The 19,901-nt window shown below is 44.6% G+C and overlaps 1 protein-coding gene across 2 annotated transcripts; it reads left to right on the plus strand.

The window, feature by feature from the left end:
• Positions 1 to 3,386: 3,386 nt before the first annotated feature.
• LOC124135681 (mediator of RNA polymerase II transcription subunit 15-like) lies at positions 3,387 to 18,956 on the plus strand. 2 transcript variants are annotated; one of them, XM_046501130.2, is made up of 7 exons: positions 3,388 to 3,677; positions 8,518 to 8,649; positions 10,163 to 10,194; positions 13,936 to 14,024; positions 14,416 to 14,496; positions 16,390 to 17,143; positions 17,540 to 18,956. In XM_046501130.2, exons 1-7 carry the CDS (start codon positions 3,638 to 3,640, stop codon positions 17,951 to 17,953), a joined length of 1,542 nt encoding a protein of 513 aa, XP_046357086.1. In that variant the 5' UTR covers positions 3,388 to 3,637; the 3' UTR covers positions 17,954 to 18,956. The 2 variants fall into 2 exon arrangements, with proteins under 2 accessions (XP_046357087.1, XP_046357086.1); XM_046501131.2 differs by lacking the exon at positions 8,518 to 8,649 and having other exon boundaries at positions 3,387 to 3,677.
• The last annotated feature ends 945 nt before the right edge of the window (positions 18,957 to 19,901 follow it).

Genomic DNA, 19,901 nt, shown 5'->3' on the forward strand with positions numbered 1-19,901 from the left:
CCCACTATATGAGAAATAGACATTACACTCATTAAAGCTTTCTTTGCACGCAAGGACAAGTCAAGGGCACATTTTTTCCAATTCATTGTGTGTGAGAACCAGATTCCTAAATATAAGTAGTGATCTACTATATTGACTAACTGACCATCGAATGACCATCTCTCTTTCGACGCTATTGGACCACTAACATCTAACAAGTCATTTCTTTCCTAAATAACTTTCTGTAAGTCACACAATTCCGGAGAGAGTGAAGTGACTTGAAATAACGATAGCAGAGAAATAAGAGGTATTTTGACACCATTCTGTTAAGAATATCAGTGAAGGTGAAACCTACATTCTGCACGTCAGTAAACCGTTGGAGGTCAAGATTCTTGATGAAGCTTTTCATGGTTTGCCATTGCCAGGTCATTTCTCAATTCGTGTAAGAAGCACTTAAATTCGTGAATGGAATATAGACGAAAACAGCGCAAATTAATTAATGTGACTGACAAGGTAATGGATATTATGAGAGCAACGTCCATGGGCATGTTATGGTTCCGAAAAGCCAAGGATCATAATCAGGATATATCATGTGTTCGAACCCACGACCAGCGACTCCTGTCATAAAGGGACGCAACTATGCACGGTGCATGTAACTATTTCCGTTTGCGGGAACGTTTCTGCCACGAACCTCGGTTAAAACTGACGAAAAGACCCAGAGATGTGCAACCACTTCAAAGCCACTGAGCGCAAACGGCGATTTTGGTTTTGCGTCAGCTATATTTTTGACATGATCTTTAACCATCACTGTTTCGGAAATATTAAATACACAACATTTAAACAATACAAAAACAAATACACAACATACGCAATACCCGCTCAACATCACAAGCATAATGATGAGCGGAGTTTCAGCTCAGCCTCCTGGAGCTGCCTCCGAGCCGCACATCCTGCTCACTGTCGTTCGTACACAAACGGTCGGATAGATCTCCTAGACTACTCTACGTGAAGGTGGACATGTTATACAGTTTCACAAAACTGACAAGTAGACATCAATTTTACAATTGCTCATGTAACGGGTGTGGATTAAGAAAATGTGGAATAAACATAATGAGAAAGGCCCTATTGACTCAAGTTATTATTCAGGGGTGGGTAACATGGGCTGATTGACAAAGAGTGAGTGACTGGGGAATCGAACCCGAACCACGCTTAACCACTAGGCTACCAATGGGAACAATGGGCTGATTGACAATGAAGCACAAGCAATACATGTAAAATAGTAAGATGATAGGAATCCAAATTACAATATACATGTACTATACAAATAAATCAAACGTATGGAACATTTGATTCCAACACAATCGGCCCCACAAAGAGGCTACAAGGTCATGGAATTCGTCCACGTGAGTGATAGGTTTAGGAAGCGGCACATGACCTCAGACGACCTCAGTGAGCCATGTGCCGAGGAAAGAGGACGGTACTAGAGTTTACACGGTGTATAACCACTTCATCAGAAACAGATGTTTTCTTTCAAAATTTGCTGGTCACGCTAGTCTGCCTTACATACCCTGATACAAATATATCAAATACAGCCCATGTAAGTCTATAATGTTTGGCAAGTCTAGATTTCTGCAGTATCAGGAAAGAAGAGAGTTTCTGGGCTCCTTTTTATTAATTTTTTATTAAGATATTAAGATAATTTAACAACTATTTTTTTCTGTACGATATTTTCATTTCAGAGATTAGATGTTAGTCTATGGTCACGCCTAAGGGTCTAGTTCGATTTTCGACGTAAACACAATGGGTGAAGTCAATTCCTTGTGATCCTCGCTATTGGAGCAATCTTTTCTTAAAATGTTGTAAAACACAACTCATTCGCCCACTATTTATGTATGACCTACATGGGCGGATACAGCATTTTTTAAAAGGGGGGTCGGGGTGGGGGTGGGGGGTGGGGGGGGGGGGGGGGGTGGGGGGGGGGGTGCACAATTAAGATCTATTTATTGTCTTTGGTGGTAATTTATACAGAAATAAAGATTTTTTTCGAAATAAAAAGTGGGGTGCGCACCCCCGCAACGCCCCCCCCCCCCCCCCACCCCCCCCCCCCCCCCTCTTTGTATCCGCTCATGACCTATTCGTTCATAAGAACAAGCGCATATCACAATGGTTGCTGGTTCTCCGTGCAAGCATGATCATGCCACATGTGTGACAGCCTTGAGTTTCCTAACGTGACACCGTGTGATGGAGTGTTGTTACCAAAGGTTATCTGTATCTTGATGCTCCCCTGACTCAGTTGTACGTGCAGTATGTAGCCAAAGAAAGCTTCGATCTTTTACTTTGTGGACAGTGTGCAGAATGCGCAGAGTTGATGCATGAGAATAGTAAAATTGTGAGCTGAGAACTCCCTGCACTCACTGTGAATGGAACGACGATGTCCAGACAGGAAGAGGCAAATTCAATATGGCGTCAGTGTCAATGTGTTCTTGCAGCAACACTGTCAGATCAAGATTTTGAATACGCTTTAAGAATCGGTATTTTTATACCATACATGACAAGAATAATAAACATTTGTCAGTATATTTGGAGATTTGTTTGGAATCCCCCCCCTCATTAGCAATATCTCACATACTAGACAATATTGCAGTTCGGCGTCACGATCATTTGACTTTTCTAGACTAACTGAATTGACAAAATATTTAAAAAAAGATTAATCGTGTTTTTAGAGAATATTTCATTACATTGGGTTTTGCTTAAAGAAGAATAATTTGTTCCAGAATTTACCGGAAAAAATAACTTTGCCTTGAGTTCTCACACAAAACAATTGTTCTCTGGACATGGGCCTCATGGAAAAATAAGTTCGGGTCGCTCCTTTCAGAGAAAAAAATTGTATATTTTGAAGCCGTGACTAAACACATGTTTTGCACGTCCATATCTCCCCTCCCCACCACCACCACCACCACCACCACACATACAACGCCCGCAATAGACCGCCACCACCTTCTTCTTATCACGAAATGATAAATGTCGTATGTTTGACTGGAATCAAGTAAACTCTCGTATGCTTTATTTATATACACTAATTTTGCCAAGAAACCCTTTTCTTATCGTATATTTCTTCCAGTGCAGAAAACAGTTTTCCCCCAGTAGTTAATCCACGTGGTTTTTAAACGCTTACGTTGAAAGGGTGTTTGGGTGAAGTGAGAACCACACGCAGTCGATGCACTATTGACCCAATAACCCCCAGATTCCATGACCCAACTATTGCGAAGGAACCGCCGCACATGGTGAGGATGGGGGCACCGATACAGGCGTCTCTTATACGTCTCGACTACGTAACGCCACTGCGTTATCTTCAAGGCAACGTTTAGGGTTAGAGGTTGAAGAAATTCGACTCTCGCCATACGAGATGGGATTTATCAGAACGAGGTCTGTCATTGAACTTTGTCGAAACTTCAGTGACAGTGCCTCCAGTCTGGTCGGTGGTTCGCATGGGGTAACTTGGTTCGAAACATTCCAGGAATTCTGAACAATTCCGATTGGTTTGGTAAAAAAAGTTGGATGGTATTGTGAGCGCGAAGGGAAGTGTCGTCTGGTTGTGATTTCGCCGTCTGCTGCTATCGGAGCGAAATCAGGTGCTGAAGAAAGTACTACAGAAAACATGGATATGAGGGTCTTCCTATTCGTGTGTCTGTTGTCAGGTGAGTACGACTGGACAGGTAGGATATATATGTCTTTAGCAGGTAGGTGAAAAGTGTACCATCAGCCAAATACAGCGGAATAGGTGTGTTTGGACACGAATTGGTCTTGATTTTCACCATATCACCGCCAAATATTTCAGAGCGCTTTTAGGAAACACTTTAGATTTGATTTCCTTGGGATAACCGTGCCTTTAATTTATGATGCTTTTTGTTTAAAGCACTAAAACCATTTTGTTGCCATAGCTACAAGCATGAGCCTAACACTGCATGACAGATCACACATGTATGAAAGTTAAAATGGGTTTCAGTTCGTAATACTAATTCTATGTAAAAATCATTTATCTGTAAAAGTATGTATTACTCCCAGCAAACAAACTCAAAAAAGGAAATAACATAATGTTCCAGTGTATCTCATTAGTCATTCAACTTTCCCGGTGTCCGCTGGATCTATGGGGTTACGCCATTCTGCCACATATGTCCTTAGCTTATCTTGATGGTTAGCGACGAAATGGGCAACGTCAAAGTGTAACATATGTGATGGTTACCATTTGCGCGGATACCATGATTGTATAAGCTGTTCTTGGTAAACCTGCTACATTTTGTTATATGTGATATGAACACACATTTATAATACTAGCTGGACAAGAAACTGGTTAGTTGATTGCTATTGTGATAAGATGAGCAAGTCTGAGAATATTCCATTCAGTTATTTATGCAACTGCAAAATGAAAAAAGTCCAGATTTACCACAGGTTTTGAATCGCCCATCTCTCCGTCGCTCCGATTCAATTTAAATGGAGTTTTTTTGTTTCTATCTAAAATAGGGGGCACCGGTGGCCCAGTCGTCTAAGGCGCCGCGATTCGCTGTGCAGAGTTGCGTCCCTTGGTCACGCCAGAAACCTATGATTGTGGGTTCGAAACCCGGTTCACCCCGATTATGTTTCTAGGTTTGTCAGCACCGTGCTCGTGGGTTTCACCGAAGTTTTAAACGTCTGAGACCTGCATCACTTCGGGCTTTCCTCCTACATTAAGCTGACACGCCGTGATATAACTGGAATAATGTTAAAAGCGGCGTTAAACCCAACTCACTCACTCACTCTATCTAAAATATTTATTTTCTGAGACTAAGCGTTAGTCTACTTTGGACATACCCAGCATTACAACCGAAAACCACAAATCACCTGATCCACATTGCAATAACACCATGTACGGCATTTTGGTTATACATGGTTACAGAGGGGCTAGTCGTCTAAGGCGCCGTAATTCTCTGTGCAGAATCGCGTTCGTTCGTGTGACAGACTGTGGATCGAATCCCAGATTCACCCTGAAGATGTTTGTTTGCTGTTTCTCAGCAGCATACCGTGCTGTAGTCACCAAAGTAAAGTCAGATTCATCCACTCGGAAGTGGCGCGCAGGCGGGTGGCCTCGTTTCTACTTCTAAGAAAGAACCAAAAGGTGAGAAACATCAATGTTTGAATATTTGGATATTTCGAGACGGCGGTTTGTAGACAATTGAGTCTGGACCTGACAATCCAGTGATTGACATCACGATCATTGATCTAACGTAATTGGGATAGCCTGACCACCCGATGCCGTTAGTCGCCTCTTACAACAAGCATGGGTTACTGTAGACAAGTATTATACACCTCACGGGAGTATTATTTATAGATATGAACAGAGGAACTTCAAATGTTCAATGTATATCCATAGAGGAGCCAAGTCAGCAAATGCTGAATTATGCAGACTAAAATATTCAAATTGAATCGCAGCGTTCGAATCTGCACCAGACAAACCAGTGATTGAAAACATGAGGAACACCCCACGACGACGGGGCACGATGGCATACAAGCATCCAGGCTACAAATTGGTACCACCATGTCCTCACTTTGGTCGGCTCTAAAACAACCATGGGCTGAATGGGACCTAGTTCGACCCGGAATCGCCACAGCGGTCCTGCCAATAAGTGAGTAAGTGAATTGGGGTAACGCCGCTTTGAACAGTATTCCAGTTTTATCACGGCGTGTCACCTCGATGTGGGAGGAAAGCCGAACGTAATGCAGGTCTTAGACCTTTACCACTTTAGTGAAGCCCACGAGCACGGATATGGTGCTGACAAACATAGAAACATAATTGGGTCGAACCGGGATTCGAACTCACGATCATAGGTTTCTGGCGCGCCCAAGGGATCCAACTCTGCACAGTAAATTGCGGCGCCTTAGACGACGGGGCCACCCGTAGCCCCACTACCAAGAAGTGAGTGAGTGAGTGAGTGAGTTTAACGCCGCTTTTAACGGTATTCCAGTTATATCGCGGCGTGTCAGCTTAATGTGGGAGGAAAGCCCGAAGTGATGGAGGTCTCAGACGTTTACCACTTCGGTGAAACCCACGAGCACGGGTATGGTGCTGACAAACCTAGAAACATAATCGGGGCGAACCGGGATTCGAACCCACAATCATAGGTTTCTGGCGTGCCCAAGGGACGCAACTCTGCATAGCGAACCGCGGCGCCTTAGACGACGGGACCACCCGTGCCCCCACTACCAATAAGTGATATTGAACTTTGCGATGTTTTTCGGAAAGACCTACTGGAGGAACATAATGCTTTCTATTTGTTTATCCTGATAGGTCGTAAACCTGTGAAGGAAGAGTGAGTGAGTGAGTATGGTTTTACGCCGCTTTTAGCAATATTCCAGCAATATCACGGCGGGGGACACCAGAAATGGGCTTCACACATTGTACCCATGTCGGGAATCGAACCCGGGTCTTCGGCGTGACGAGCGAACGCTTTAACCACTAGGCTACCCGACCGCCCCTGTGAAGGAAGAGAGTGGGGGAATAAAATCAAACTTTTGAGACTACCCCTTATCTTTGAGAGATTCAGTTGCAACAGCTTGCTTTCAGTACATGTGTCACATTTGAAGTATCACGTGCTTTAACGTGAGAATGACGTTACCATTTTCTCATAACGCGGCCAGCTCGACATCAGCATTCCTCGCTGGTAATTGAACCTTATTTATCATGCAGCCCCTGGGATGATATACCCAGTCTGGGAGACTCTTCAACATGTCCATGCTAAAACATGGCGTCTTCATTTTGGGAGGTGGCTTAAATTTTCAGTCTCAGCAAAAAGTTTACTTAACCTACAGCCACGTTTTTCTATCGACATTTCACTATATGTCTAATATATAAAGACCCTTGCTTTTCATTTCCGTCGTCCGTCGTAAACATCTTCCAAACAGAAACCACTGGACCAATGAAGCCGAAACTTATTTGTTCCAATCCATGATAACACCCCAATTTGTTCAAGAGGTTTGAATCCGATTTTTAACATGGCCACTACGGCAGCCATATTGTATTATCTAGTGTGTATGTATACGCGAAGTTCAAAATGTAAATAAATTTGATATATATGTACTTAGTAGTGGGACTATGATCCCTTTTATAGTTAGTGATCGTTATTTGATCTTTGCATTTTGCTCCTAAATAATCTCATAATGTATTTCCTCGCACTGAAAACATTGTCTCCACACAAACTATTGACCCAATGAAGCTGAAACGTCAATGCTTGTAGCACACTGATGACACCTGACCCTGTTCAAGAGGTTCGAATTTCCAAATGGCCACCACTGCAGCCATATTGAAAAAAGGTATGACTTGCGGTCTTTTGGTTTTAGCCGGCTCTATCTACCTCCATGCCGCTGTAAACTTTGAATTACATTGTTGGTGCATTACGTGAGGCACACATGTATCTGGTAATACACCATTACGCCAAACATTTAATTAGAGAGCAGCCAACGTTAACCATAGCAGCAGCATATTATATTACATATGTTCACATTATCATATGTATAGCATTAGATAACGAGAAAAACTGAGGCTAGTGTAACAGGTTATCTACAACCGACGCCGAGATAATTTGAATAGCCTCAGAACCATGAACGCCATATATAATTCATTTCAGAACCACATTTAACGTGAGTGGTGCAACCTACCCTCTGACTGGGCTTAACAAACATTTCCTGTGTTATGTTTGGTAAATACACATCTATTACAAATAGAGGCGTGTGTATCGATGACATTACTTGCAGTCATTCTCACAGCGCAAAGTAATTTTTGCAATAAGTTTAATGGAAAACAAATAACAATGACTCGACCCTAGATTTGTTTATGGTAGTCCATCAAATATTGCTCCAGAATCATACACGTCTGGCTTACTGAACAGATGAGACCGCAGTGATTAATCCATACGCAGTGACTGCAACCGCAATCGGCTAGAAGTTTCAACAATAGACTAGAGTCAGGATAGACTTTCTACAGTCATTGACGGACTATTGCTAGCGAGAGGCGTTTGAAGCAAACACGGTTTTCCTTACTTGGGAGTTCGACACTTCATAAACACACTGCACGATCCATGTTAAATGCAAGCAACTGAATTTTTCTTAAGTTTGACTGTGTGTTAACTTCCTGAATTGTACATGAGAGTTGAATGATTTCTTAAGCAAGGCATCATGGTATTCTTGCTCCCTCATATCATCCCCACATCAAGCATATGCTTCTATCACTATTTAATCACAATTCAGTAGCGATGTAACGGGAGAATTCATGTAGGCCTTAAATTGAGAATTGGCGTTGTCATTGTCATATGTGCACATTTCTTTACAGTACCCTTTCTTTACATCTCCCGTACTGCATGGTGTACTGTACACTGTACTGCATGGTGTACTGTACACTGTACTGCATGGTGTACTGTGTGTTATACTGACAGAATCAGCAAAACCCTCATCCCCAGCATCCCCGTCATGTGTTCAGTTGGTTAGATGTAGCCTAAAACTATCTTACAGTTCTCGCTGAAATCTCGCTTGGAAGGAGATATCATCGGAGTTACTCACACAGTTGGTCGAGCAGCTCTAGGAATAGCGCAATCGCCTACCACCATAAAACCCAGTCCAGCAGTTCAGAGGTCAAGTCTTCAGGTCAGAGGTTGACAGTCATACAAGAGTAACGAATGGATGCCATCCATTACCAAATACCTCAACATGATTATATACTTTGCTTTGCTGACACATACGACCTTTCTTTTTCAATATTTTGATGACTTTGATTTATTCCCTGTGTTACATCCATTGTGATGACTTGAATGGTGTTGTGGGTTGGCTCGGAGCGTGTCATCGTGCCCCGAATTCTTGAGGCGCTGCTCAAGCTATCATTACTGGTTTATCAGGGCCCCGTTCCTCAAAGCGGTCTTAGCATTACGACTTTCTACCTTTAGACTAACGCGTAAAAACCTTTAGACTCTTTTTTAACGCGTAAAAAGATTATTTTGATGGAAACAAACAATGCCATTTAAATTGTAAAGGAGTCCAAGAGAGATGGGAGATTCAGAACATGAACCTGTGGAAATCTAGACTTGCCTCACTTACTTGTTATAGCATTACAGGAAGGTCTGGGACTGTGAGACAGACTGGTCTCTCAAAGTATTGGAGCTACGGTTGTCTTAGCGCTACGACCGCTTTGTGGAAGGGGCCCCGATCTTTACTCTATCATTTACAAGACGTCGTGATGGAGCTGTGATATTGCTTGCTTCGATGTTAAACAATATTATAGCTTAAACGGATAGAATTATCATTAAACCGCCCGCATGTTATCAGAAATGAGCGGGTCAGTGTAACTTGATAATGCCCTCATATTGCTTGACGACGGGCTATTATCACGCCCGTTGTTAGGCGACGTCAAAGGATAGGGAATGGCGACGTCACGGTCAATAGTGACGTCGCCTGGTTTGTTCTCTGGCTTTACCATATTTGCGGGTCAGTGACATTCGTGTTGATTGCAGTAAATGTTTCCAAACCGATATTTTTGTTTCTTTTTATCTTATGGCAAATTCCATCCATTTTAGCTATAATAACGGTAACACTATTTTTCAGGGCATTATCATTTGAAGAAGCCCTCGGTCTTTTCAACTGCCCTCCTTCATCGGGCAGTTAATCAGTGGAAGACCTCGGGCTTCTGTAAATGATAATGCCCTGAAAAATAGCGTTACCCTTATATTCACGGGTCTACTTTCAAGAAGAAACTTTCACTTGTTTTACAAATATCTGCACCAATAATTTAAAAATGTGTAAAAACTTTTCACAATCAATACAAAATACTAACAGTAGAAAGATAAGCCTGCATTTTAGTGCATTGTAGCCGTGAACATCATTTAGGATGTTCTAACACTATTTTCCATGTTCTAACAATATTTCTGGATGTTCTAACACATTCCTATTCAGTCGCATGGCGATAAGTACAAAAACATGGACGCAGCGGAAAAAAACCGGAATGCGGAGTCAACGCAGCAACTGGCAACTAATACCGTCATCACCAACAGCTTGCCTCCCATGATGACGTAGATGGCATGGATTAGTCTGCAGGTGGCTTAGTGTTGTTCGCCCTGGCGGTCTGTGAGTATGTATAGCTGACGACCTATATGCCCTTGTTTTGCAGGTTCAGCTCGGGTATCTTCCGCCCAGGAAACGGTAAGTCCAGATGGGAGATGGCACTCATTTGTTGCTTAGCAACATTGCAGCAGGTATTAAAGTTGGGGGTTTGGATAGACAGGTTGTTTCCTCCAAAATTTAGTTATTATACCTGAATAGCCTGACTGTTAAAACTGTGGACATGGATTTAAAGGAAGTCATCAGCTGGAATACCTATAGTAACACGCGTCCTAAATACGTCATAATGGATTTCCCTTTCTGGTAACTTCAAGTTCGGGCGAATTGACGCTAAAAATATAACGATAATGTAGTCTCATTTTCCGATAAAGCAGCGCTTAGAGTGGGTGTTCGATGTCTACCTTCTAGTCAAGGTGTTTACGCCCCGTGGTTCAAAAAGGTTCTCAGTATTCCATGCTTGTCGTGACCGCCTCCGTAGTCTTGTGGTAGAGCGTCCGCCTGGAGAGCGGAAGGTCCGGGGTTCGATCCCCGGCCGCGTCATACCAAAAGACGTTAAAAGATGGTACTTGTTGTTACCCTGTCTGGCGCTAGGCATTAAGGGGTTAAAACAAAGACTGGTCAGCTCGGAGTCAGTATACTGTGTCTGAGTCGGGTATTCATGTTAAACTGCGGCATGGTATCTCGATGAGCTCGCTCTATAAATCGGCATAAGTCCGGACTAGTACAAGCAGCCACACACACACACGTGCATGCACGTCGCTATATAAGTGCAATAATCTTGGACGCGACGTTAGACCCAATTTAACCTCACCTCACCTCAGCATGCTTGAAGGCGCGAGTGGTCAGACTAGGTGACTTGGCCGATGTGTGTGCCACGATACCGCGGCGAGAATTTACAAGCCGGCGTGATATAGATGAATTTGTGGCGTATGGCGTTACAACACGTTCAGACATTCATCCATTTTGTTTATCTGCAGGCATTTAATGATGATTATTAGGTTGACAAATACATGAATTCATTTTGGTATTTCCCGGAATCATTGTCTCAACGACATTGTTTTAAAAGTGTAAATAATGAATTAAAATAAAAATAAAAATTAAGATCACTAATGGTAATCAAAATAGCATTATTATTATTATTGACGCTAGTATTGACAATCAACGACAGTATCAGTGGTTGTCAGTTATTAGCATAGCAGAGTCAGTGATTGTGATCACGACAACAACAGCAGTATCTGTATAACAAGCATCCCACCTGAAAGTGTTCTTAACGTTCTGTCACCACGACTCAATTGGGTTATTTTCACCTCGTACACATCATAGGAAATTCCTTTTAATACCACCAACCCTTACGTAGCATATGTCTGACTCTAACATAACTGTTGGCGAACCATACATAAATTTGTTCATCAGGGTGCATCTGTTTTTAATTTCACTCATCAATTTGAAAACCCGTACAACAGACACAATCACCAGTAATATATAAACGCTTTTTGTGTGAGGTAGCCACAGTTTGTATTTACGGGTCAAATCCAGTTATGTTTTAGCCTCTGTGGATACAATATGTCTTACACGTTGACATGTTTTGACCTACACTTGTACGTATAATCGAGGCATGACTCCATTAACACATTCGTGTCTTACTAACACTTTTTAGTTCTGAGCATTTTCTATCAACGTGACTATCGTTCCTTCTTTCAGCCTGACGAGGCTGCCCCTAAACGCCCACCCTTTCCCTCGGGAACACTCCCTCCTTTCCGATATGACAGTAACCGCCCCACCCGACCTCCTTTACGTTTGGATATTCCTGTCCCAACACGTCGTCCTTCATTGGGGAAGCGAAACCTTTCTCCTCCTTTCCCTTCTCAAGCAGACGGTTCAGTTGAATCCGACAATAAGACCCCATTTCCCGCGGCAATGGAGATGAACCAACGTCCACTCCCACCTTTTCCTTCGGGAACCCTTCCTCCATTTCAATATAACCCTAACCGCACCACACGCCCTCCTTTCCGACCGGATATTACAGCCCCAACCCGCCGTCCCCCAATGAACAGAAATCAGCCAACCCTTCCTCCTTTTCAATATAACCCTAACCGCACCACACGCCCTCCTTTCCGACCGGACATTGAAGCCCCAACCCGCCGTCCCCCAATGAACAGAAATCAACCAACTCTTCCCCCTTTTAAATATAACCCTAACCGCACCACCCGCCCTCCTTTCCGACAGGATATTACAGCCCCAACCCGCCGTCCCCCAATAAACAGAAATCAACCAACCCTTCCTCCTTTTCAATATAACCCTAACCGCACCACCCGCCCTCCTTTCCGACCGGACATTGAAGCCCCAACCCGCCGTCCCCCAATGAACAGAAATCAACCAACCCTTCCTCCTTTTCAATATAACCCTTACCGCACCACCCGCCCTCCTTTCCGACCGGACATGGAAGTCCCAACCCGCCGTCCCCCAATGAACAGAAATCAACCAACCCTTCCTCCTTTTCAATATAACCCTAACCGTACCACCCGCCCTCCTTTCCGACCGGATATTACAGCCCCAACCCGCCGCCCCCCAATGAACAGAAATCAACCAACCCTTCCTCCTTTTCAATATAACCCTAACCGCACCACCCGCCCTCCTTTCCGACCGGACATTGAAGCCCCAACCCGCCGTCCCCCAATGAACAGAAATCAACCAACCCTTCCTCCTTTTCAATATAACCCTAACCGCACCACACGCCCTCCTTTCCGACCGGATATCAAAGCCCCAACCCGCCGTCCCCCAATGAACAGAAATCAACCAACCCTTCCTCCTTTTCAATATAACCCTTACCGCACCACCCGCCCTCCTTTTCGACCGGACATTGAAGCCCCAACCCGCCGTCCCCCAATGAACAGAAATCAACCAACCCTTCCTCCTTTTCAATATAACCCTAACCGCACCACACGCCCTCCTTTCCGACCGGACATTGAAGTCCCAACCCGCCGTCCCCCAACGAACAGAAATCAACCAACCCTTCCTCCTTTTCAATATAACCCTAACCGCACCACCCGCCCTCCTTTTCGACCGGACATTGAAGTCCCAACCCGCCGTCCCCCAATGAACAGAAATCAACCAACCCTTCCTCCTTTTCAATATAACCCTAACCGCACCACACGCCCTCCTTTCCGACCGGATATCAAAGCCCCAACCCGCCGTCCCCCAATGAACAGAAATCAACCAACCCTTCCTCCTTTTCAATATAACCCTTACCGCACCACCCGCCCTCCTTTTCGACCGGACATTGAAGTCCCAACCCGCCGTTCCCCAACGAACAGAAATCAACCAACCCTTCCTCCTTTTCAATATAACCCTAACCGAACCACACGCCCTCCTTTCCGACCGGACATTGAAGTCCCAACCCGCCGTCCCCCAATGAACAGAAATCAACCAACCCTTCCTCCTTTTCAATATAACCCTAACCGCACCACCCTCCCCACCCTTTCCCCTTACCGATATGACTTCAACCGCCCAATTAATCCTCCTTTGCAAACGTATTTTCCCTCTTTCTACCGCTATTCTCCAGTAGGTAGCCAACATCCCACTTTTCCACCTTTACAATATGACCTCCCCGCCCAGCCTCCCTTAAAACCAAATTTGAATGCCCCAACCCACCGTCCTACAGTAGGTAGACAACAACCCTACCTTCCTCCTTTTCCTGCAGACACCCAACCCTCAGTTATTACCAATAATCCATATCTGCCTCCCTCACCTGTAGAGAACGCGGTGTCCAGTCTGCCCCCCCTCCCCATCCAGACTGACGCCGCGGTTGTATCTGTAACGCAGGCCCCCACTCAGGCCCATACAGATGTGGACACAGCTTCTGGATCCTGCTCCTCATCCTCACAGTGTTTCTGCTGCAGATGGACCACGAGGTACGGCTCAGTCATGTTACAGTGAATCGGCATTCATATAAATGTATGCCACAATCATCACGTTACATCCTGTTTGATAGGCTCTCATGGTTTGGTCATGTGATAAACGTTTGAAGGTATATCATGACATCCATTACTTCATTTAAGAAATTAAAAAGGTAGACAAAATGGTTCAAAGAACACGCTCTCGCTCGGGTATCAGAATGACTTTTTAGGCGTTCAGTCCTTGGTGTATACTAGTAACTTAATCCAAAACTTACGTCAAGATGTCACATATATTTATTGTGAGATGTGGCGGCAGCACACACAGAGGATGATGATTATATATTATCTGTCACATGGTCCATTCCTTTACAACATGGTCCATTCCTTTATATGTTTCACATTTCAGACAGACAGAGAGCATGTGCTCCTCCAACGTGTGTTTGGAGATGTCTAATGGCGTGTGTGTCAGGATGGATAGGCGGAGAAGGTAAGGGACATAGTCCGAGTGCCAAGTCTCCCAATGTACGATGTCGGGTTGCACATTTCTTTTAAAAAGATTTTGTTTAAATTCCTACGCGGGCCGGTCGGGTAGACTAGTGGTTAAAGCGTTCGCTCGTCACGCCAAAGACCCAGGTTCGATTTTCGACATGGGTACAATGTGTGAAGCCCATTTCTGGTGTCCCCTGCCGTGATATTGTTGGAATATTGCTAAAAGCGGCGTTAAACCATACTTACTCACTCACTTAAATCCCTACGCATTTTATATCTGATGAATGTCAAGACTCAGGTGCCGTCTAAAACGTTAAAAGAGGGCTTAATCTCAATTCTCATTATTGCTTGTTCCTGCTCATCATTCTGCGCTTTGCATTGGAAAAATATTATGCCAAAAATGTAGAGGATAGTAAGTATCCCCAAGACATATCATCTGATGGGTTCTAATGGTTGGTGTGATGAGATGGTAGCGCACTCGTAGGTCGTTTAAGAGGTCGGAAGTCTAAATCGAAATTTGCATTTTGCAGCCAACATCACCAATATCAGGTAAAACCACCTCTGATTGGCCAGACATGCACGAGTTTTTCGAGGCATGCTTCTGATGAGTTGACCAATGCCAGCTTGACTCATGTTCATTGGGAGTGGTTGGTGGATTTTGACGTTGACGTACACGTCTGTCAATGACGTTCCAGACGTGTTCAACGGGGGAAAGGTCAGAACAGAGTGCTGGCCATAGCATGACATGGATGTTTTGCTTTTGCAGGAATTTGGTCACAATCCTGGCAGGATGAATACGTGCATCATCATTTTGAAAGATGAAATATTGCCCAACACGATGTTTTCCCGATATCATTGACCTGTGACTCTGCCATGGACAATATGGAACGCAGTTCCCTATAACATTATGGCCCAACCCCCAAACGATCACGCTGTACGACGTATACGTCCATAAAGCGCCCATTAGGACGTCACAAAACTCGATTCCCTCGAGAGTGAACGCCGATTCGTCAGAAAACATGCCATTAGCCCAACGTCGAATATCCCAGTGCTGATGTTCCCTCTGATTCAAATGACGTTTAGTAAGTTGTGGGATGACACGTGGACGCCGTGTGCGTAAATGCCATGTGCACACGAGTTTGCACTGTACTCATATATCAGTTGCCTATTGCAACCGGTCCCTTATCTGAGAGGCAGTTTATGACCGATAACCATTGGTCTTTCTAATCTGTATTGGGCTGGAGTTGTTCGTCTTGGGCATCCAGACGATATGTCATAGACGTTATGTATTTGTCAGTATCGGGTCCCCAATGATGCCAGATTGAAAAACATATAGCATTTGGGCAACAGTATCCTGACGTGTGCCAACCTGCAACATGCCTATGACACATAAACGTTCAGCACGCTGCAAACGTCGCATTATAAATGTTGTTGCTTCCTTAATGCTTAAATATGTTTAATAGAGTGTATTTGCGCGTTTGGTTCCAAGAAAACAATATGGGTCTGCTCACAACCGAGTCTTAGGGACAATGTAAATCTGGCATCCTTCCCCTTGCACATGCTGCCAGAGGTCAAGTGCATTATGACAGTCACACTGTTGTGTTTGGGAGCTTAATTTCTTTGGAAATGTTCTTGCCACATTAATAACTTTCTTTCATTGCCAGACATTGATGTATTTTCCTGTAATTTTACATCAAAACGAAATAGTCTCTTCTTTTTTCAGAGTATATAACATGTAATAACCAACCTCGACCTGTGAAGCCTTCTCATCACTTATAAACATTAAAGCAATTTGGACGTCAAGATATTACCTGTATTGGTTATGTAATATTTTATGCTGTATGTTTAGAGATTAACGTACTTATTTTGTTTTCTGTTCGTATTTCTACAGAAACAACCAGCCATGTATAACCCACAATGAGCGCGTGTGTATCTCGTGTTGCAAACGCTCCACAACTCAAGCAAAATGTTCCGCACCTCGCCCTGCTCTTCAGCCTATTCGACGTCGTCGTAATGAGCAGTATTTTCGACCTGAAATCCCAAATTCTCAAGCCTGCTGCCAGCAGGCCCAGACCCTTCGTAGTTGGTGCTGCGTGGCTTCATCCGGCGCCCCTTGTTGTGCTGCTCTAGTCATGACAGCTTCTGAGCAACTTCTTGCTCGGATGGAGGCTCAGCGGATTGCTCGTTTGAGGGCCGATCAAGTTGCAGCTCTTCAACAACGTGAGGCAGCAAGGCTTGCCCTTCTGAGGGAGGCTGCAGCGCGGCAGGTAGCAAGACAGGCTGCAGCTCAGGAAGCTGCTCGACTCGCTCTCCAGGCCCAAAGGGTGGCTGAACAACGTGAGGCCGCAAGAATTGCTGTTCTGCGAGAGGCTGCAGCGCGTCAGGCTGAGGCTAGGCAAGCTGCTCGTCTTGCTGCTCTTCAGGTTGCCCGAGAACAAGAAATGGCGGCGGCACAGGCTCGACTGGCTGCCCTTAGAGCTCAGAGAGAGGCAGAGCTTGCTGCTCAGCACGAGGCTCTTCGCTTGGCTCAGGTGGCCGCAGAAGCTGAGGCTGCTCGTCTTGCTGAGCTTCAGCGCCAACAGCAGGCGGCTCGACAAGCAGAGGTTATAGCCCAGGGTGAGCGGGACAACCTTGCAAGACTTCAGGTAGATAGTTTCAATATTAAAAACAAATCTTAATAAAATGCAATGAGCTAGAAATTGAAATATTGACATTATATTCATTTCAGCACAAAATGAAACATGTCCGTGTAATCTTTTATGATCTGACTGTTCACATTAATGAATATGTAGAGGTACCTATTCACGGGTGACACAATGGCATGGTACTGCTGATGTAAGATTGTGGTAAAAGGTGCGTATTTGTGAATTACGGTCTATGGGGGGCAACTCTATTATGCTTGCTTCAAACCATGCTTGCCGGAATTGGCCAATCTGATCTGACTGGTCACATTAGGAACGTTATTGTGACTGAAATATTTGTAATTTATCTACTTACAAATATTTTAATGTTGGATGAACTTATATTGTTTCTGTTAAAAGGCTGAACAAGCTGCAGCACTACGTGTTCAACAGGACGCTGCAGCCGCAGCTCAGCAGGAAGCGAACCGACTTGCTCTCATCGCACAAAGGGTTTGCAGTAGCTGTGGTTCCTCCGTCCAACCCCTTCGGGTCCCCGAGGCACAGAGGCCAGCTTGCTGTACTTCTGCCGCCCAGCCCCAGCCCCAGCCCCAGCCCCAGGTCCAAGTTACAACATGTTGCTCAGGAGGCATGTCTGTCCGCACCGCCTGCTGCTCATCCTCTGTCAGCCTCAGCCCGAGTCCTTCTTGTTGCGGGGCTTCACAGCCTCTAACTCAGGCCAGCTCTCCACAAGGTCGTTCCGTTTGCTGTACCTCCTCAACAGCAGCTCGTGTCTCATGCTGCAGAACAAATGGCTGGATGGGCGTCTGCTGTTAGATCGCTAAGTTCAGATCAATTTTGCCTAATTTTAGACCTACTAACTTAACATGCCCTTTCTGATTTGGGTTTAACACTTGTTGGGATGCATAAAACTATGTTTGCTATTTCGTATAAATGATGGCAATGTCAGTGTATGCAGTTGCTTGTTATCAAATGATGATTAACACAGTGAAAGGCAACGACTTTTTTGTGAACACTTATTGTAATACTGTACTTAAAACTGATTGTCCATACCCGGTGATTTTGTATCCACTTTTGTATGTCTTACAAATTTGTTACTTCTAACCTCTCCAAGTAGTTGATTTAGTTGTGCAAATCCCTGGCTTTGCTTAGCTCTCCCATGAAATGTACCTCTCTACCTGTAAATCTTGATTTCTCGCGCCTAGCCTCTTGATATCTATCGCCACCCGGAGGTGTGACGATTCCCTATACCTTGTAGCGCCTGCAGCCTACCCTTTTGGTAACTCACGCCAGCATCAGGTGTGACGACTTCCAATGGCCAGCTTCTAGCTTATCCTTATCAGTAACGCAGCCTCTAGCCTATCCTCTTGGTATCGCAGATATGATGTTGTAGAATACCTTGTGGCGCGCCCCCTACTCACAGCCTACACCTTGGTGTCTAACAACTTCTGTGTTAGATGTCCTATGCCTTGTAGCGGATCTTCTAGCCTGCCCTCTTGGTATCAAACGCCTCCTGCAGTTGGGTCGCTGTCCTTGCCTTGTAGCGCATCTTCTAGCCTACCCCTTTGATATCTAAAGCCTTCGATGTCCTATGCCGTGTAGCGAGCATCTTCTAGCCTAACCACTTGGGATCTAACGCCTTCGATGTCCTTGCCATGTGGTGCCCATCTTCTAGTCTACCCATTTGGTAACAAACGCCTTCTGCAGGTGTGTCGATGTCCTACCCACAGCCTACCCTTAAGCAGTCATACTTCCGAAATATATGGATATAAATACCTTGTGGATATGTAGCTTGAATAAAACACATTTCCCCACGTTATCTGTGCTCATTTTGAAATTGATCTGCAGTGAGTTTTAGTAGAGTCTGAAAGGTCGCACTTCTCGTGCATTGGAATCTCAGAAACAGGGTATGTCTGACATGAGTATCAGCTTATGAAGACAGAGAAGACCGCCAGTGATCTGTGCTGTGTATGTTAAATAAGATGTTGCAGCATGGGTACATTGCCTTAATGGGAATGCTCTTTTAAGAGCAACTCCGTTGTTGCCTTGCTGGTTTTATGCGTTATTGCATTCCAGTGTTCTGGTTCGTTTCTTTGCTACAAGATTGCTGGTAACGTTGGTAACGTTGTTTAAAGCATTGCAATTTGTAGTGTTGTATGCCCCGGGCGAGTCAGGATACAACGATTGGGGGCTCAAATCACAGATCCTTGGAATCTAAGCACCGGAGCCGTGCTCGTGGATTGCAGGAAAGACGAAAACGTCTACGACCTCATTGGCTTACTCCGTGAAGATCTGGTAGAGAATTGGTCTTCAGCAACGTTGTAAGAGGCAACTACCGGAATCGAGTGGTCAGGCTCGTATCCAAAACGACCAACATCCATCGATGACCAAGATCAGGAAGACCTTCAACTGGTACCACTAACTAAAATGATGATATAATAGATGAAATGATTATGGGTGACCGACTCACCAAACGTCACATGCCTATGCGGTAGCCATCTCTTATGAGAACATTCTGATGGATGAACTGGGCATGACAAAGGTAGAACCAGCCCGAGGTGATTTTGTTCATCGATTTGTAACCATGAATGGGTCTTGGGTTAGTCACTATCAATAACAGTGAGTGTGTGAGTTGGGTTTAACGCTGCGTTTAACAGTATTCCAGTTATATCACGGCGTGTCAGCTTAATTTGGGAGGAAAGCCCGAAGTGATGCAGGTCTCAGACTTTTACCACTTCGGTGAAACCCACGAGCACGGGTATGG

Source organism: Haliotis rufescens, unplaced genomic scaffold (assembly GCF_023055435.1).
Source record: "Haliotis rufescens isolate VD_foot unplaced genomic scaffold, xgHalRufe1.0.p SCAF_1, whole genome shotgun sequence".
Classification (NCBI taxonomy): Eukaryota; Metazoa; Mollusca; class Gastropoda; order Lepetellida; family Haliotidae; genus Haliotis; species Haliotis rufescens.